The sequence below is a fragment of the Apostichopus japonicus genome, chromosome 12, assembly GCF_037975245.1.
Source record: "Apostichopus japonicus isolate 1M-3 chromosome 12, ASM3797524v1, whole genome shotgun sequence".
NCBI lineage: Eukaryota > Metazoa > Echinodermata > Holothuroidea > Aspidochirotida > Stichopodidae > Apostichopus > Apostichopus japonicus.
The window spans coordinates 31,268,278-31,287,536 of NC_092572.1; the positions used below are offsets into that span (position 1 = coordinate 31,268,278).

Below are 19,259 nucleotides of genomic sequence, written 5' to 3' on the forward strand. Positions count from 1 at the left end.
CCACTGTCTGCATAGGCAAAAATTTTCTCTGCATTTAAGGTCGCTTCGAAATAAGCACCATCTAACTTACACAACTCTGAGGGGTATCGCTCACGTAGTTTGACCGGACATAGTTCTTCATGTTGAGTTTTACTGGACATCCTGACAAGGTTCACACTTGGAGGGTTTGGACATGCGTAGCTTAGATGACCAAATCCATTACAAGCATAACATCGAACATCTGACATATCACTGGATGGTCTACGTGCTCTCGAAAAATTTGTCGGTCTTGAAGATCCAGGTGGCAAGTAGGTATGAGGCTCACCTTGGGGGCGATAAGTTCCCTGTGACAGGTTACTCGGTGCAGCCGATCTACTCTCCATTTGTTGTCTACTTCTACATGACGCTCGTACAATAATAAGGTTGTCTGCGATACTAGTAAGGTCTTCTAGGCTTGACCATCTTTGTTCTAACAGCTTCATACGAAATGATTCGTCTCTCAGTGAATTAATTAACTGATCCACCACTAGTTTATCTGTAATGGTGATAAAGTCTGGCATTGATAATAAGCTATCTGTGGGACCTAACCAACGCCTCAAGTACAGGTTAAGTCGACTGCCATATTGTCGAAATGTTTCAGTTGAGAGTTTACTAGCCAACCGGAACTTCTCCCTGTATGCATCTGGTGTTAGCTTATATGCAGCTAGAACTGCTTCCTTTACAACTGTATAAGATTGCTTCTGGCTTTCAGTAAGTACATAAAAGGCTCTTTGGGCTTTACCGGTCAAGCAGGACTCTAAAAGAATTGGCCATCTTGTTGCCGGAATTTGTTGACTATCACATAGTCTCTCGAACGTAGAGAGGTAACACTCCACATCATCAGCTGCACCAAGAGGGTGAAAACCATCCAACTTAAAAACTGATTTAGCTTTGTGTGCTCTAACAGTGATATCCTGCAAATTTGGGACGGTCTGCAAGGCTTTAATTCTTTCTTCTTTGGTTCTTAGAAGGGCCAGGTCAAGCCCATTGTCCTCACAAAGTTCTTTAATATAATCTGACATCAGATACTTAAGATGTGGATACTGCTCCATGACTTGTCACAGGCTAAGGGCAAAACTTGCAATAAATGATTGAAAATTAACAGTCAAAACACTGGCAATGGACCACCAGGTTATATACGGTAGGCACTCACTGTGTAAAATATGCGGCAATGGACTTCCACATGCCTAATATCCTGCCGACTACGCCATTGTAGGGACCGAGTGAGAGAGAGAGCGAGAGAGATGACATGTGTACACTCCAGGGTCTGGTGCAGTTCTGTTTATTGACACACAATCACAATATAGTACTATACCACAGTAGGCTACACTAACAGTTAACTAATACTCACAAGGTTATAACCACACCCAAGCAACCTAGTTGCCCAATCACAAACATACAGGAAGAATAACAGTTTACCATAACATAATACAATGAGACCAGAGTCAGCAGATGATTACATAATAACATCTGGGCATAGAGACACATGCAAGTAAATACTATAATAGCAGGTGCACAATAGGTAAAGGTAAGTAACAATAGGCAATAGATGCATGCTGTGTAGGCTGGAACCCTACAGGCTAGCATCACCATATTTCAGCTATTCCTACATTGTGCTGAGCCTATAGGTCACGCGTTATGCTGGATTTTGCGGTAGTATTGAATATTGTAACTAAAACCATTGGACTAGGCCTAAGTTAGGCTGCACTTTTCTTATATGACTAGAAAAGACCTAAGCCATAACTTCAACGTTACATGTGATATCCCTGTCGTTGTAGGTACATAGCCTAATATTATGAAAGGAACACAAGACATACGTCTTTGAAAATTGCAATATACTTTTTTTCTTTCAGTATCATGTTCACCATCTGTAATATGCTGCAATATCTTCATATTTAGTAAGCCAGTTCTAGAAGCTTCGCCGGCTTCGGGAAATCACACCAAACAAACCGGGAAGTACTACAACCATACAACTGTTCTTCAAACGCTGCTTTACACCGTGTCGTTCATGGTTTGTTTGGATTTTGAAAATGAGACTTGTTCAAGTCGTTTCCATTGGCCACTAGGGAAATTCCCCTTCTTTCAGATAAATGATCAATCTTCCAATTCAAATAATAGCAATTTACAAAAAAAAAACAAAAAAAAAATTGGCAAATTCATTAGATCTAAAAGTGAGGACTTCAACAATATGCTGCAAAAAGTAAATTCATCATTTACACCTCGACAATTTTCCGGTAATGATGCGTTCATAGAATCCTGTACAGCAGCTTGAAAGTGTTTACGTGTTATGGGTCACATAGGTCTTGTGGAATATATAAAAAAAATACTTAGTTAGTAAACTGCAATTCATCAAATTACAATTAAGACGGCCTTTCAACTATTCGCAACAGATCTTCCGAAGTCCAAACATAAAAAGGGTCCGGCACAAAATATATAACAAAAACGCAATATGCAAATAATGAAAACAAATATGATGGTCGTGACTTTCAAATGAGTAAAGCAAAGATAAGAGGCCATGTAAGTTCCAATGAAAACGCGTACGATAATAGTAGTAGTAGTAAGTTGAGTCTCGTCTATCCGACATGCTCAGTGATTAACCTCGTACTATCGCGTATTAAATCTATCGTGATAGTATTGCGTCACTATGAGTAAACACTATGTGAAGCGTATTCTATAGTTTGTGTTAACATATTGTTTACTTATTATTATTATTATTATTATTATTATTATTATTATTATTATTATTATTATGACGTCACACATGGCTCGCGTTTTGGTGGTTTGCTCTGTGGTGTGGGGGGCTATGAATCACGCGTTATTAGAAGCGTATACAGATGTTTTGTTTTAAATGATTCGGTTTGTGGGGTAGAAGACACCCAAACTGGTACAAATTGGTTGAGTGCCCATTTGCATGTGCTCATCTGCATATCAGCTTGGTACTCAACCAATCAAGAGTTGGGTGAGGGGTTAGCTATAAGTTTGGACCAATCAGGTTCAAGGGCAGAGCGTGTGCCCTATGCATCGCGTCGTAATTTGTTTTTGTAGAATCGGGGGTTTAAGTGTCTCCTAAAGACGTATCGGGGAGTTTAAGTTTATCTCCCGAAGCCTACAGACGTATAACAGAGGGTTCCGTAGTATATCTTTATGATCAGCATTTATGCCTGTGCATTTTAATTATCCCAAGTTATCAGTAAACGAACTCACACGATGTGTTGTTTGTGTATTGTTACGAAGTGTGAGTCAGGTAAAGTTGTAGTGCTACTGCGCGTGTGCGTGTTTGTGCGATTGTGCGTGCGTGCGTGAGTATGTGTGAGTGACAAAGCAAAGTTATAGTTATATTCAGAGTTAATAAAAAGGAACTTATTATCAAATATCCGCTTTTGGAGATTACTTATGAAGACTTTCCTGTTCACGCTCGGTTCAACGTTATTAGTGTAAGGCCCGGCTTACCGTCACCTGGAACTATCAAAATAACCCTTACAACTACAAGTGACTTTTATCAGGATATTGTTTGACTACAAGCTTGGAAAAAAGTCAATATTTTATCATTTCTTAAACCTTTTGAAATGACGAGATGAAAGTATTTTGGTTTCTCAACATTAATCAGAAAATTTCCAAATTATACACTTGGAAAGAAGTCGGGGGTAGGGGTGGGCAATGTTACATTCAGCTTAGAAGAAGGCCACTTCAACGAGTGTACACCCTACCCGCCCCCTAACGACTTTACAAAAATAGTATTCATAAGCAAAACTGCAAGGTGTATGGAGCCAATTTTAGACCTAATTGGTAGTGTAATTATGCCTCGAAGTGCACCATGTAACATCAATTTTCAAAACAATTTCAGGGGACGGGGCTACTGTGATTTGCCTTCAACAAGCCAACGACCACACCTCCTCCGCTTTTAAATTCTTCTTCCACTCTGGCCTTTCCATAATAGTGTAGGCCCTACCTAAGTCAGTTGGGATCCCCCCCCCCCCCCTTGAAATCATCTGCTATTAAAATGTGGTACATGACTGCATGAAGGTAACATGCTATAATGTGTACCTCTTTGTCAGACATTATTGTGTATAAGAATGATAACTGGTTGGGCAACATGTCCACCTAACGGCTATGTATACAGCATAACTGGACGGGCAAGACTGTATTTTCTGATTTTCCATGCAATTATACAATAGCAGGCGCGTATCCAGGATTTCAAACCCGGGGGGCGCGAATTACTATCTAAGCGGAGCGCCACCATCGGTTGGCGCGCAGCGTACAAGAAAATTTCTTGTTTTGAAACCCCCCAGATCACCGGAAACGGCACTTCTCGGGCTTGAAATGACCAACCAGATATACCCTTTTTGCCTGAGAACCAAGTATTTCCTAATAGTTTTTTTTTCCATCCATAACCTTTTTGAAGATTGTCAACCCGGCACACATGTTCGACCTGATCGCATCTCCTTTGGGTCTTTGCTTTTGTAGGTGATTGAACGCCGCGGCCCACAATACCCGTCAGCCCCACTTTTCACGGTTTTAAGCCCCATATTTGTTCAGAATTTGAAAATTCACATTTCTCTTGAATAAACTCACTTCAAAACATACCCATAATGTTGTACAAAATTTCATCTATGGACAACCAGTATAGAAAAACTTCCTTCAACCCCTAACAGACCGGTCAAGATTGCACGAGTAGAGGGAAGTGTGATGCAGAATGTTGGTCAGAAATTTTCTAAAATCCAGACACAGTTAATTTATTGGTGTACAAATATTAAAACCTCTTATAACGGCTATTATAAAATTTGGTTGAAGGAAATGAAAAAATAGCAGATATTTCCGAAACCGAACACTACACACATAGGCGTAGGAGGCGCGGCGGCAGTGGCGGAGCTAGGGGTATTGGTCAGGAGGGGCGAGAATGGTCTGTAGGGGCGCTTTCGACACTATCTAAGCGGAGCGCCACCACTGGTTGGCGCGTAGCGCACAGACAATTTTTGAGTAAAGATACTCCCTAGATCGCCGGAAATGACCCTTTCAGGGCCTGGCTAATTTGCAGATAAACGAAGAATAGGGTGTCATCTCCAAATTACACCAACAAAATGTGACAAATGTCAATAAGTAGATGAGAGCGCAATAAAAAAGTCAATAATCGCGAATAAGTAAAAAGTGGTAAAGAGCTGAAAAAGGCGCCAGCAGTCCATTTGAGTCCGTCAGGGGGGGGGGGCATCCGCCCCCCTGACCGTATGGACGCTCCGCCACTGCGCGGCGGGGGTGCAGCCCCTAATTCGCCATTACTAATGTAAAAGAAACTTTTGACATAATTGGACCTCCATGCTTTTTATACATCTACATGAGACATGTCGTTGTTTACATTAGCATCCCGCGGTAAACTGCGCAATTTTAACGGACCGTACGGTACATGATGGCATGCGATGTAATAACCGATGCTTGCTTATATGATATTGACATTGACACGTTGAACGCGCGCGAAGGGCGCGAAAATTTTTGGTTATTTTTTCAGGCAAGTCGGACAGTTTTGAGGATTTTCATCCTGGAACGCCATTTCATGCTCACTGATATGATGTGATATCTGCTGTTTGCGTTACAAATTCGAACAGGCGCGTAGCGAGGAATTTGCCAAGGGAGGGCCGAAGCCTGTAGGCAAATTATCTAAGCGTAGCGCCACCATATATAGGTTGGCGCGAAGCGTACAAGAAAATGTTGGCCGAAAATGCCTCCCAGATCGCTGGAAATGGCACTACCCAGGACCATTTGTTAGAGCGAAGCGTACAAGCAAATTTTGGCCGAAAATGTCTCCCAGATCGCTGGAAATGACACTTCCCAGGCCTTGTAAGTTGCATCTAAGCACTTTCTATTTTGAAATTACTTAGCGATATCTTTTAAAAAAATGCTGAATGGGGGGGGGGGGCGGGCGTCGCCCCCATCCCAAAATGCGTCATGTTCCCCGACGACACGGTCGAGTTCGAGACCAGCCACAGTTGGTTTCATAGCACAATTCTACACACGCGTTATGATAGACCATATATAGTATATATATAGATCATTAGTGAGAGAGGAAAATGGAAACGTCAAAAAAATGGAGTTGTCGGTGTAAGGAGGTAGGGTGAGGCACACTTTTACGAAATCATTGATCCTTCACTGGCTACCCTTCAGCGCTGTAATGATGTCACTGTTCCTCTTTCTCTTCCCGGTGTCTTCGCGTTTTTCTTTTACTCCCTCCTTTTCTCCTTCTTCTCTCTTTCTTCTTTTTCTTTTCCCTTCCTCCCTCTCCTCCTCTTTTTCCCCTCTTTTTTCCTTTTTTCTTCTCTTTTTTTTTCTCTCCTCTTTTTCTTACCCGGGGGGCGCGCGCCCCCAACGCCCCCCCCTGGATACGCACCTGAATAGTGGTTTTAACATCGGTCAGTTCAGTTTTCAAACTTCACACTAGTATTCTTTAGAACAACGACTCCACAGCAAAACCATCACAACTTTCGAATCCACCTATAGTCTGACTATAAAGGGTCATTCCCCTTCCTAAATTTGTCGGGAGAATTTTGGAATGTGAACCCACGTTACTGGGTACTAAACCATACAGGAGAGTCGATCCGTTTTCAGGATTGGAGAAGCAAACTTACCGATACAGCCCCTCCATGAATACACATATACTTGATCAGAAATATACACAAATTTTAGCCACAAGATGTACCTCCTCCTCTATGTTTTACACCCTTTCACATATCTATGTAGACATGTGACAAATAATTTGATTGGCGTAGCAAGGGATCAAAATTTGAATGGGTTGGGGAGGGAGTCGGGAGGCATCCCAATTAAGCAAACAATACACATTTTGTCATTACTGTGACTCACATGGAACACTGAAAAATTCAAAATGTTCATATCAAGATGTTAATTATTTTATCCCGACAGTTTCGAATATTTCTGGGAAATTCAACCCTCTTTCAATATTGAAACCCTTTTCTTGAAAATCAAGATTGTCCTAAAATTGCCACCTGTAATTTAACCGTAATTCTCAACATTTAACTAGTTTTTCTAAATATTAAACCTCTTCGATTTATTTCGACCTCTTTAGTTCCCTCCATGTAAAATGTCGATTTCTTTTTGTTTAAAACTTAAACTTTTAAAATGTGGACTTATTATCTAAAAATATTGGCGTTTTATCTCAAACTTGTACGTTTCTCTCGAAATTGCCATTGCATTTCTCGAAATCAAGATTTCTTTCTAATTTAAATTTCAACTATTTATCCCAAATAGTAAACTTTTCTTGCTGAGGATGATACTAAGTAAAAAGCGACACAAAAAAGGGGGGGGGGGGCTACATGAATTGACTATTAACAGTATTGGGGAAATGTCGACATAGTATTTTGATTTGAGCAATCACGAGGTACGTGAAAAAGACAAAACACCGTTTGCTTGCTTGACACTCTCTTTGCTGGTGCAATGATTCAGCTGAATAATCCAGCACTGACATAGAGTGGAAATAATTACAAAGGTGGTCGGGTGGGAGGGGGGATGTAAAAAAGTTGTTGTAGTTACATTTATTCCAATAATTTCATGATGATCAAGTGATTATTTGTAAAAAAAAAATGTAACTTGACACAGACACGTTTTGTCTGCACGATGTGTCTGCAAGATGTGCATGACTAAACCGAAAGATGTTCATTTTATGTTATTCCATGTAGGTTTTAATATTCATTAAACATGTTCTCCTTAAACCACTTGAAAGAGACGGTATTCAAACTTTTGTTTTGTGTTTATTGATTGTTTATGCATCCACTAGCAGATAATAGGGTGGGGGAGTGTATACATCAAATGCTTTTTGCCCAAATTTTAACCGGTGGTGGGGGAGGAGGGGGTGGGGGACTAACACCCTACCGCTTAGGGAGAAATGTCAGTGATTGCTTGATCTACTTGATATAAGTTGTGTTGTATTATTTACTTCCTAGACCCCTTCCTTACTACATACCCAATCGACGTCAGGTTTCAAACTGTCTGTTCCACCGGGCATGTATAACGTTACGTCCGTCGTACATTTACTTCTGTTGGCGCCAAAATGTCTGTTACAAATTTCAAAAATCACCCGCGAACAGCTGGGAAACACCTGTATATGAATATCGGTGACTCATGCTATTGAATACCTGTTCACATCTATAGTATGTATCACTGAATGGTTTAGTGTTATATTATTGGAGTTGCAGAGTACGTAGTATATTCGTGGACGTTGTTTGTTACCATTGACTTGTTGAGTGGTTATTAAGATGGATTGTTTAATGGAGAGGAATCGCTGGTAATATAGTTAAAACAGTAATTATTGATCAGAGAGATAATTTGACGGTAAGGTATGAAGGCATGCTAGGATGTGCACAAAGGCCAGGCCAAACTTAGGTATAGGCTATATAGGCTAGACTAGTAATACAGTTAGGTTATGTTAGAAATCTCAAACATCACCCGCGAAAAGTTAGAATTACCACTTTTAGCAAGAGGACATGCTTAGCAAATCTAACACATAAAAAATAAAATCTTTGCCTAGTTGTTGACTGATTATCAAAAAATTCCAAGTTAAAGCATATCTTAAATATAAAGGAATTGAATGAAATGCAATCGAGACACTGAGTTTTCTTTAGGGATCTTAAATTAAGCGAAGAATAAAACCAGCGATTAACATTCTAGGTGAGCTGATGCCTATCCTTTACTTCGAAAACAATAACTCCATTCTAGCTATGAAAAATTATCCATAGACAAGCTGTAGAAACTTTGTTATCCCTTCAAAAATCTTAAATCACAGACAATTGTTTAACTCGATTTTAATCGTACATAACAAAACCTTATACTAGGCATTAATACAACTCTATAACATCCCACAATTATAATTGTAATCACCTAACTTACTATTAATCTATCAGTTCAGACATTTGAGCAAATTGTGTAATAAACCTGCAGCTATTTACCGAGCAGGCTAACTGAAACAATGTTAATATAACTGATTATTAGTTGAATGACCTAACTCTTGCCGATATACCTGACACTTGATAAGATGGGAAATATAGTTTGTATAGGGCCTACTGCTTTGAGCCTCTATAAAACAGTTTTCCAATTTAGCTCTAACGTTAGTTTTAAAAGGGCGCCATACTCTCATTAAACTTATAATTAACTGATTAATCCCTCGTGTTTGTTAATTTACATTTGACCGCTAACTGTTCACACCCTCTGAACTCCATAATAACAGAAAATATTACAACGAAGACCCTATCGATCTGATTAAACTGAAAAGTAGTAATACTTAATTAGTATAATTAAACCCTTAAGGATATGAAGTGTTTCCAGATAACAATATTATTTGTAAAACAAGCGCATGGTACTATTTAATTGGAAGTTACGATAAAGTTTAGAAAGTTAAGATCATAAGCAATACCCAATTTAGGAATATCTACAAACACAAAGAAATAAAAATGCTACATTTGAAAAAAATTCCACTAGAAGTTATGTCACACACAACCGTAACTTAGGAATTAATTTGATAACTAAACACAGATAGACATCATCTTTTAAACAAATCGTATTAATTTGAAATAATTATAATTTAAGCAGAATAGTAGGATTTGGATCAATAATTAAATAATTTGAATATTAAAATTTGTGTTTAAGCCTCATAACCTTTCTCTCTTGAAACTTAAATTTGATCTAAATCTGCTTCTCTAAATTGCATATTAATTATAAGAAACAACCTATTTATTAAACATAATTCTTCCAAATCTCCTTAAACTTCATAAAAATATGGTATTAGTTGAAGTAGACGTTTCCTTTTCATGATTCCTATTACACTAGTGACTAATAGTTACATTTAAATTGCATTTTCCTTCTGAAAGTTCTAAATTAAAACCCAAATAAATTTCATCAATATTTTTCTTCAAAAGATAGAATTATCTCAGTTCTTGATTACCAAGTTTTTATCAAATTCTCAACCCGTCATTGAAATTTGTTTCTATTACCTAATCAATTAAAATATGTAGCCTCACATTCTGCTTTATTAAGCCTTACTAGCTATAAAACCGTTAGTTAATCATTTAATTGTAAAACAATGAAACTAACCCTTTAATACTACATTACCACTTTATTTTCCTCTTATCTAATCTAATTATTCCTCTTAATATTTGTCTCCCCGTAAAATCAATCCCTTATTTCCTTTCCATTAATTTTTTCCTTTTAACAAATAAACACGACCTAAATGTCCTAGTTTATCGCTTTACTTTCCTTTATTTTTATTTCGTTATTTTATTTATTTATAATATCATAATAACTATTCTAATCCTAACCAAATCCAATCTATTTATCTCTATCTACTCTATTATCAGTAACTCTATTCTTTTATTCTAGATTCCTATCTCCTGTGTGTGGCTAAGATACTGCTCTCCTAGAGTTGATGAGTCTGGTCTGAACCTTATCCTTGAGTCTGGTCTCTCTCTCTCTATCCTGAGTTCTCTCCAGAAGCTGGAGATCTATGACTACGACAGGAGACTAACTAATGAAGAGTTTGCGGCCATCTTGTCTTACTCCTCACAGTGTACAAGCTTGAAGGAGCTGAAGTAAGTATTCCGGTGTAGATGTTAGAATCATCATAACCGTTAAACAGGGAATTAATTTAATTAATAAAAGTAATCTATATTAAACTAACAATAGAGAATGTAAAGTCTGCTGTATTTTAATGTCAAAGATTGGATTTAATAAGTTTAGTTGGATTTATTTTAATAATTAGGTCATCGACGAAAGAATTCTGTAGGATGTTTTGATAAATAAAACAAAATATAATCATGGATTAAAATAGGGAATATTTTAAGAGAGTGTTGGTAAGAGAGGGGTGGAAGGGTGGGTGGGGGTTGTTAAAAATGTTCTTTGTTTAGTTAATGGTAAAATTTAACTAAGAATTGGGTTTTAGAATGACAGGAACCTTTATTATGATAAAATGAGAGATATATACACAAAGCAGTTGGATGTTAATAATTCTAGAGAGTACAATAATTATTCTAATGTACTATTTATAAGGAATAACTGTTATTTTTGACTGAAAACTCCAAAATATTTGATTTTCAATTATGAACAATTAATTTTAGAATTTTTCAACGGAAGAGATTGAAAATCGTTTTTAATATTAAAGTAGTAAAATGATGGCAATAAAAATAGCAAAAACTAATAACTTTGTTGTTATAAACTCCTCAAAATTGTGATCAGATTATGATACTCTAGCAAATACCAAACAAGCAACCAATAAAACAGTTTTAGTTGTCGGAATTTCCAAAATAGCTACTCAATATAGGTTAACGAATTAAAACAATATAAAAGTTAACAAAAAGGATATAAATAATTGCAATTGAGTTACCTATCAAGTTAAAACAAAATAAGATTATTGCCGTAAATATCATTCAAGGCAAATCTGTATTTTCAGAGGTTCAAATTTAATCCATTTAAAACTAGACCAATTTCTTCTTTATAGTTTTAAATACGATGTTGTACAAAATAGGCTTAATTAATATTTATGTTTATATTTTAACATCATTTTTAACAATAATTAAAAATTTAACCGAGAGCTTCAGCTTTGTATAATTCATAACTTTAAACAAACGCTGTTTACTATTTTAATATTCCTCGTGTTATTGTTACTTCATACTTGATTCGATCATGACGTCACTTCTTGGTCCTTTACAATGTAGTGTAAATTAATCTTCCAAGACCACCTCCCCCCCCCCCACCCAACCCAACCTCTCGCCTCATCTAGCCTTCATTGGTCCCACAGATCAAACCTCGTAAAAAATGTTCCTTTCCGTCCTTACTATTCACAAAATAATCAGTGACATCTTCAACTTATAGCTGACGTGTTACTAAAATAAGAAAGCGGCACCCGCTGCCCCCCTTCCCCCACCATGCCATCCCAAAATCTCGAAAGAAAATAGCAAATCTATTTAGTAGTTACATAAATAATATACATGTGAAAAAAATGCTGCTTAATTATGTTATATGTAAATACCGCCATTCCGGGAATAACTGTAACCGCGGAGAAAAATATCACTGGAAATAATACACTGTTACTATTTGGTCTGGCTATAAAAAAATATAAAACACAGAATGTTTATTCCCTATCTAGACTAAGTACCTTACCCCAATCCCAGTGTGCTCTTCAGTAAGTTTAGACTGCCCCACTCCCCTTCACACGCATTACCTGGACCCGCCACCACTCTCCCTTTGCCACCCCCCTCCTCCCCGTCGTACATAATCGATTTTTAGGGCCCTTCAAATCCATTCCATGTTTTAATACACACAGTAGGCCTACTCTGCTTATACAATAGTTTTCTGCACAGACGATTGATTCAAACAATTTATTTCTAAAGTAAGCTGACACACCTGGAACTCCCGTAAATACCTAATTAGCATAATAATAGATGACACGAGCCAGGTTAAGCTATGAATAGAAAGATAAACGAGCCACGTGTCTATTGCACACCTGGAATGTTGTAAGTTCTGGCATACGTGTCATACAACGTAACTATGGAAACCGACGATAAGTAGGTCAGTCCGTGTCTAGCAGTGGCTGGGAATACGTTTTTTTTTTTCAATACGGGTTAGGTATATATCTAACAGCCATTCAGTGATACTGTATGTCATATGCCGTGATATTACAACGTGTTCTCATTATTATTCTTTGTTTATATATTTTAAATTAGTAAACTTGATTTCCTTGGTTGTTCAATACATCCCTCACTTGCTCCTCTCACTAATTTGATAGAAGGATTGTTTTATTTCCCTTTCTTCGTTTTTGTTCTGTATGTACTTCTCGTTGGTATTCTGGAAGTCTGCCTATTTAACACATAATTGAATAGCCTTAATGTCACTCACATATATCTAATATGTGACTACGAACATTGCGGGTTCTTAATCGCCGAGTTTTATGGAGAACATTTTTGTTCTGTAAAGTTGATATGTTCATAATCCCATTACGACTTATCAAGCTAACATTAATTACATAAAAACATAAATTAACTATAATCCATATAATTTGTCTTTCATTTAAGCTGTAAAAAAAGGGGGAGGTTACTCTTTTAATTGATAAACCATTTATTAATATGAAAATCGAACGTTTCGATTTCTTTAAAGTTAGCCAGCCCTGTCTACTGTTTTGTTCTTATCAAATAATATCAAGTGACTGTTAAACGTCTTCGACACTTATGATGAAAAGTGTAAGCACCCTGCAGGTGTTTATAGTGGCATCTTTATAATCAAATATTCATTAATAGTGTTTGCCATTACAACCAATCATAGTTTGGTTAAATCGTACTGAATATGCGAGATGAGATATTGTTCGTGTTTAACAAGGAATAAGTAATTCGAAGGTTCATGCCGCCTTGCCAAATCTGAAATATAGTCATAATAACCAAGAACTCTACTAAGTTAATATATTTCGAAACATTTCTGAGCCATAAACCAACCATTAACAAGCAAACAACAACACGAACAAGAAAGCAAAGCATAGGAGATACTTTAAGATTCGTTTTATGAGATCTTATATCCCTTTCAATATCAATTTTTATACTGCACTAGTTGTTTTAAGCGGCACAGAACAGGTGAAAGTGGATGAAATTATTCCCTCGAAGATTAAAATGAATAATAGATAACGAAAAATAGAAATCGATTTCAAATTTGCAACTTAACTGTTTTTAGCGGAAATAGAAAGGCTTAGAAGGCTTTCATCATAACCTTCTGACTTTCTTCCAATTGGTTTTACCTTATTGTAATAACATATGCTAACAAAATGAAGAACAGATTTCTATCCCCGGTACACAATGAATGAACCAAACAATTTAACTATCGGTATAAACACTAATACAACTGCCAGGGTTATATCTACAATCTTCGACAAAAATAGATGGGACACCCCACTCCCCGTATCAATGTTGCAGTTTCTGAGCGCTTTTGGCTACAACATTGAACGGGGGGAAGGGGGTGCGCTTAAGCCAATATCGCTCGTTGTTGCTCATACTGTCCCATCATTTTTGTCGAAGATTGTAGGTCGTACATATGGCCAGTGTAAGTTAAGGTCAGAAGTCTATATCAAGTCAGTATCAAATCAGAACCGAGATAAGCCTGGTTCACCTATTGACGTAAGAATTATAGAACAAGAAGGTATAAAAAACCAGTCAATCCCCCCCCCCTCCCCACTTTCTCTTCACAACCATGCTAAGAAAATAAATAAGGAAACAAGCGGGCTCTTGGTGACTGCATGACCCATCAAATAAAAGTAACCATGAATACCTACCAATGTGCCTTTGAATGTACAGTTATAATACAATTACCGCATGCTCTGCTTCCAAAGACACCTTGATATCCGTCTCAGCAAAGCTACTTGATACCGAAGTCGATCCTCCTCCCCCCCCCCTCATCCCTGCCCCCTCAAAAGTAAATATGATACGGTTCATGATTGCCCTGTACATATATTATTTGTTGCTGAAATAAAAACAAGACAGTTATTAACTACTTTAAATTAACTCATTGTGTCATGATTTGCGATGTTTTACATGAATCATGGTGGTATGCTGATTAAAACTATATATACTGTGATGGTAACATGTTCGTCAAGTAACAAGAAAAGTAAAGGTAAATAAAACAGAAAAGAAACCAAAGGAGAGGTGTTATGTTCCTGGAAATACAGTTAGTAGAGATCTGTGGGTTATTGTATTCCCTCGGTCGCACATCCAGGGTTTTCGTTACGTCAATTCGCAGCGAATAGAGTGAAAACATGTCAAGTAATTGTACCTAAATATCGCGAATCTACGCTTTCAGAACCCATAAAGAGAAAGACGAATGTTCATCGCATTGACCGCTAGGCATTATAAGAATGCAAGATTCAGTTGTGTACACTTCGTGACGGGTGGGCTATAGGTAAATCAGCATTTACATATCGCGCAGTCAAGTTTTTAACGCTTTATGTTGTTTGCTCTCAATGAATCAACGATTACGTGAGATATGATCTAAGGTTTGAACTGATGAAGTACTGATGATAGACCAGGCGCGGCGGAACGGGAAAATTAACCCCCAGATGGCCGGAACTTCCCGAGTGTCTTATGCTGCGAATACCTAGCCCTAAAATATGGGTCTCAAGCCTGCAATTTCTCAGAATGCACGTAAAAATTTGTAAAAACATTGTAATTTGTATATTCGATGGTGTTTTAAGAGAGTAGCTATTACCCGTAGAGTACTCGCAAAGACGTTTTTGAGTGTAGTAAGGGTATGTTGGAGAACTGGCTGAAATGAGGCAAGTCATTGGCCTAAGACGAAGTTGTGTTGCGCATACCGTTACTCACACTCACTGCTTCCACTTTCCACGGGGCGTGAAGACGCGGTTGGGTTGACAATGTGGTCTATAGCCAGGGGACGGGCCGAGGGTCCCCAGCATTTACTAAAATTATTATATATAATACACCTATATAGTATACGTGTGCATCGGACAGATCGACAAGTATGCATTGAAAAATGGGCAGATGCACGTTTCGGAGCCTTGGTAAATATTGGGGGGGGGGGGCTTATCGTGCATTTGACCCCTCAACTTTTTCATTGGGGGCTGAGACCCCCCAAGCCCCCCCCCCCCCACGGTTCCGCCGCCACTGTGATAGACCCAAATTTTGCATACTTAATTAAGGAGAGTCACTATCTCCTCTCAACTTTGTTGATCCATTTTATATATATATATACACGCACAATTGTATCCACACTACTCATTGTTTTAACCCCAGCCAAATGACGTAATACACGTTATACAGGACGACAAACTCGGTGATACTTATTGAAAAGTTTTATAAATATAACCAAGGTGAAGAGTGTTTGGTCTGTAAATTTAAGCAAGTGTAAACACTTCACTGTTAATCAATCTGACTTCAAGCATTAACGCTTTTTTTTATATCACCTTTACCTATTGTCGTTAAGCTAATTAAAAAGTCCAATGCTTTTGACTCCCTCTTCCCAAATTATAATTAAATTTTCCTTTCATGTACTTATAACATGAACTACGGTAATTGTGTTTGAACTAAACTGTATTTTTACAGACCTAGAAATCAAGGATTGCGGTTCCGATGAAAATGTAATTGTTATATTTGATACATTCCAGTGCTTCGTAAGCAGCAATTTTGTTACACTTCAAATTAAATTTGTTAGTTTGTTTTCATGTGTCTATGTTTACTAAAATTTGACTTCCAATTTTGTTAATCCGTCTTAATCTGATCCACGATATCATTCATATCTTATTTTGAACATATGAGGCATTTTCAATTCTTCATTATATTAGATGAATAACACACCAGTCTCCTTAGAATCGTTACCCATGATGTGATTCTTTCATTACTTCACAGGTTTGGTGACCCTTTGTTTGGAGGATACACTCTACCAGAGACTATTCCGGTCACATCGATCCCGTCATCATTGAAATCAAGAAATGTCAAAGGTAAAAGAAATGACGTCAGTACATTAAAAGTATGGTCATATAATATTAATGTATACACGGACGCTTTGAGAGTAGGTTGTTATCAATAAAATAAATGTACATTATGTGGAGCATATCTGGAATATACTCTCTTCTAAATTATTCAAATTATTATAGTCCTACATTTCCGAATAATGCATTAAGGAGTCAGCTATCATAAAATATCACAAAGTATGTAGGCAATCAGGACTGGAAATTACTCCGTATGTGGTGTGTAAGAGTTAATGAACATAATAATATTCCAGATACTGTATATGACAGTGTATACATAACACGCGTTGAAGAATTGAACAAGTTATTTAAGAAAACCTTCAAATATTCTAAGCATATTCCATTTGTATATATCGCATTTAATTAACGTAACATGCTAGGGATAGTTAAGGCATCCATGTTTGTGGTTTATTTATTACCAGCGAAATAGGATCAAGTAACTGGTGCAGTGATTTGTATATGAATGCTATAAAGTACGTCTGTTTACATCAAAGGTACAATACTAGTTGGAAGTCTTACCATGATTATTCAACAACAAATTAAGTATGTGCTGATATGCTAATTAAGCTACATATATCGAAGGTTTTCATTAATTTCAAATTAATCGATATAGTGACATTTTATTGGTTCATGTCTTGCGTCACCAATACCTGAACAAATAAACACATAATAAGCGTCGTAGTAAGTACTCGAGCAGACATGCGCACAACAAGCTGTACCACCAAGGCAAATATATTCATACTGAGGTAGCATATATAGGCTACACATCCACATCAACTCTCAGATTGGTTTGTAATACTGCTGTTGTAGATTAATTAATGGAACTTTAGGGGAAATCTTACATCTGACTCGAAATAAATTAGTAGGGAAACTGAGCACCGAAGATATTCTTTAAAAAATTATTTCAAGGTTAACTGTCATTTGAGATCAGCAGAGGTGAAAGTCTGCAAACATTGTAAAACACAAATTCTCAGGACAGTTTGGATGTATGTCAATCTTTGTATGATTATTTCGAGTCATCATAAGTGCTACCTTATTATCAATGTACTTTAAACAGAGACCTGTGAAAACTTTGTTGAGGGTTATCTTCTGATATCAGATTCCTAAAATATTTCACTAAGTACGTCACTTAATTTTTTATCTTAATATTTTATCTCTGATTATTTACTATAAGATAGGTTGTCAAGTACTTTCACGCATGTCACAAATAGCTCGATTGTTTGTGTAAATAAAAGTAGAAGTTTAATTTTGATATATTTTATTAGATCGATAAAGTCACTGCTATAAGTCCAGGTTGTATTTTTATACAATGTTAAATTCAATAAATTCTCATTTAATTACTGGATGCTCGTAAACTTACTGGACTACTTAGTCTGACACACAGGTTATTAGGTCAGCTCATACAGATGCACCACAGAATATACAATAATAAATAAAACAATACCTATGACGTCGAATGACATATCAAACTTTCACAAATTTGTCATTGACAAATTTAGATGTTGTATGTCAGCTATTAAAAATATTCATATTAAAGTCGAGTCATAATAATTTTTAAAACTGTGGATAACATTTAACATTTATGCCTGCGCTGAGAAGCCTACGTCATCATTTGATTTACCTTAAAGGCATTGAAGACTCGCCCGAAACCGCGTGCCGCGCTCTGACAAGTTAAGTTTCCGTTGCTTGCAAATGACGTTTTCTTCTTTTCGCTACTCAATGCAGACAGTAATGAAACGTGATACACTGTTATCTTTGATCTAGACCTGAGATGTCCACGCTGCTATGTACACTGTGCTGTGGGTATTAACCGTAGCTGTATGTAATTAACTGTACACTAGTGTCTAATTACCGACGGTAGCAAGCTGTGTGTGTATTTTCTGGGTTCGATGGTGGTGTCTAACACTTCTGTTACACCTCATTCGAAACTAGGTCAGATTACCGGCATGAGACGTTTCTTTGTGCGCGAAAAAACATAGATTTAGCATATTGTAAAACTGAATATCTAGATAACCGGGATAGTTTCACAAACATTACGAGCAATCAAATGTTTCATTTCCCTGTACAATAACATATCTATATACTAATATTCTACCTAAATGCATTATTTAAATTAATTAAGATTAATGTACATACATACAAACCTCTCTATCTCCACCTCTCAACATTATTTCTCAGACTCGTACTCATTGTACGCTCTTTCATTGTTCTGTGTTTAAAGGACACATCGAGATTCCCATTGTTAATGGTGGAGTGACGTCACTGCTGATGATGTCATCATTGATCAATCTCAAAGACAGAAGTAGTTAGTGTAAACAACACATTTGCCCGAACCAGTAAACATTTGACTACTGTTGACAGATGTGTGTTTACTAAATTATCTCGTGAGGAACAGCTTAGCGAGAGATTCAGAGATGTAGTCAAAGTCACATTAGTCGTGCATTATTTATTTTCGAAAACGTTGATATTTAGACGAGTAACTAAGTGTATAAAACTTGAATTTATAATTTCATTTTCGGGCACTCTCATAACTTATTCCTCCTCCCCGCCCCCTCCCCACAACCCCATCACTCTCTACTTAGCAAAGCGAGGTATCAGTTGTCACCTGTACCGTGTTCCTACAACTATGATTTATTCTTAGTAGAGTTAAAATAACATGAAACAAAGGAACCCTGTCTGTAAAACAATAAACCTTCCTTTACCGAACTGGAATGCTGTTAGATCCAGCAGTCCT

At 37.1% G+C, this 19,259-nt stretch overlaps 3 protein-coding genes across 7 annotated transcripts in view; 2 read left to right on the top strand and 1 right to left on the bottom strand.

Moving 5' to 3' along the window:
* The window catches only part of LOC139977767 (uncharacterized), a 169,131-nt gene extending 167,259 nt beyond the window's left edge, over positions 1-1,872 (bottom strand). Inside the window, exon 1 of one of the 2 annotated variants that reach the window (XR_011796671.1) lies at positions 1,858-1,872. The gene's annotated coding sequence lies outside the window, so the exon portion shown is untranslated. The other variant, XR_011796670.1, reaches the window with a different exon arrangement.
* The window catches only part of LOC139977750 (NLR family CARD domain-containing protein 4-like), a 75,798-nt gene extending 65,179 nt beyond the window's left edge, over positions 1-10,619 (top strand). For 2 of the 3 annotated variants that reach the window (XM_071987341.1, XM_071987340.1), the window contains one exon: positions 10,390-10,619. In XM_071987341.1, the coding sequence (XP_071843442.1) occupies positions 10,390-10,602 (213 nt within the window). In that variant the 3' untranslated portion in view covers positions 10,603-10,619. Of the gene's footprint in view, positions 1-1,871; positions 1,908-10,389 lie in introns of those variants that run through there. The other variant, XM_071987342.1, reaches the window with a different exon arrangement.
* The window catches only part of LOC139977740 (uncharacterized), a 220,149-nt gene that overhangs the window by 182,040 nt on the left and 18,850 nt on the right, over positions 1-19,259 (top strand). The window lies entirely within an intron of this gene.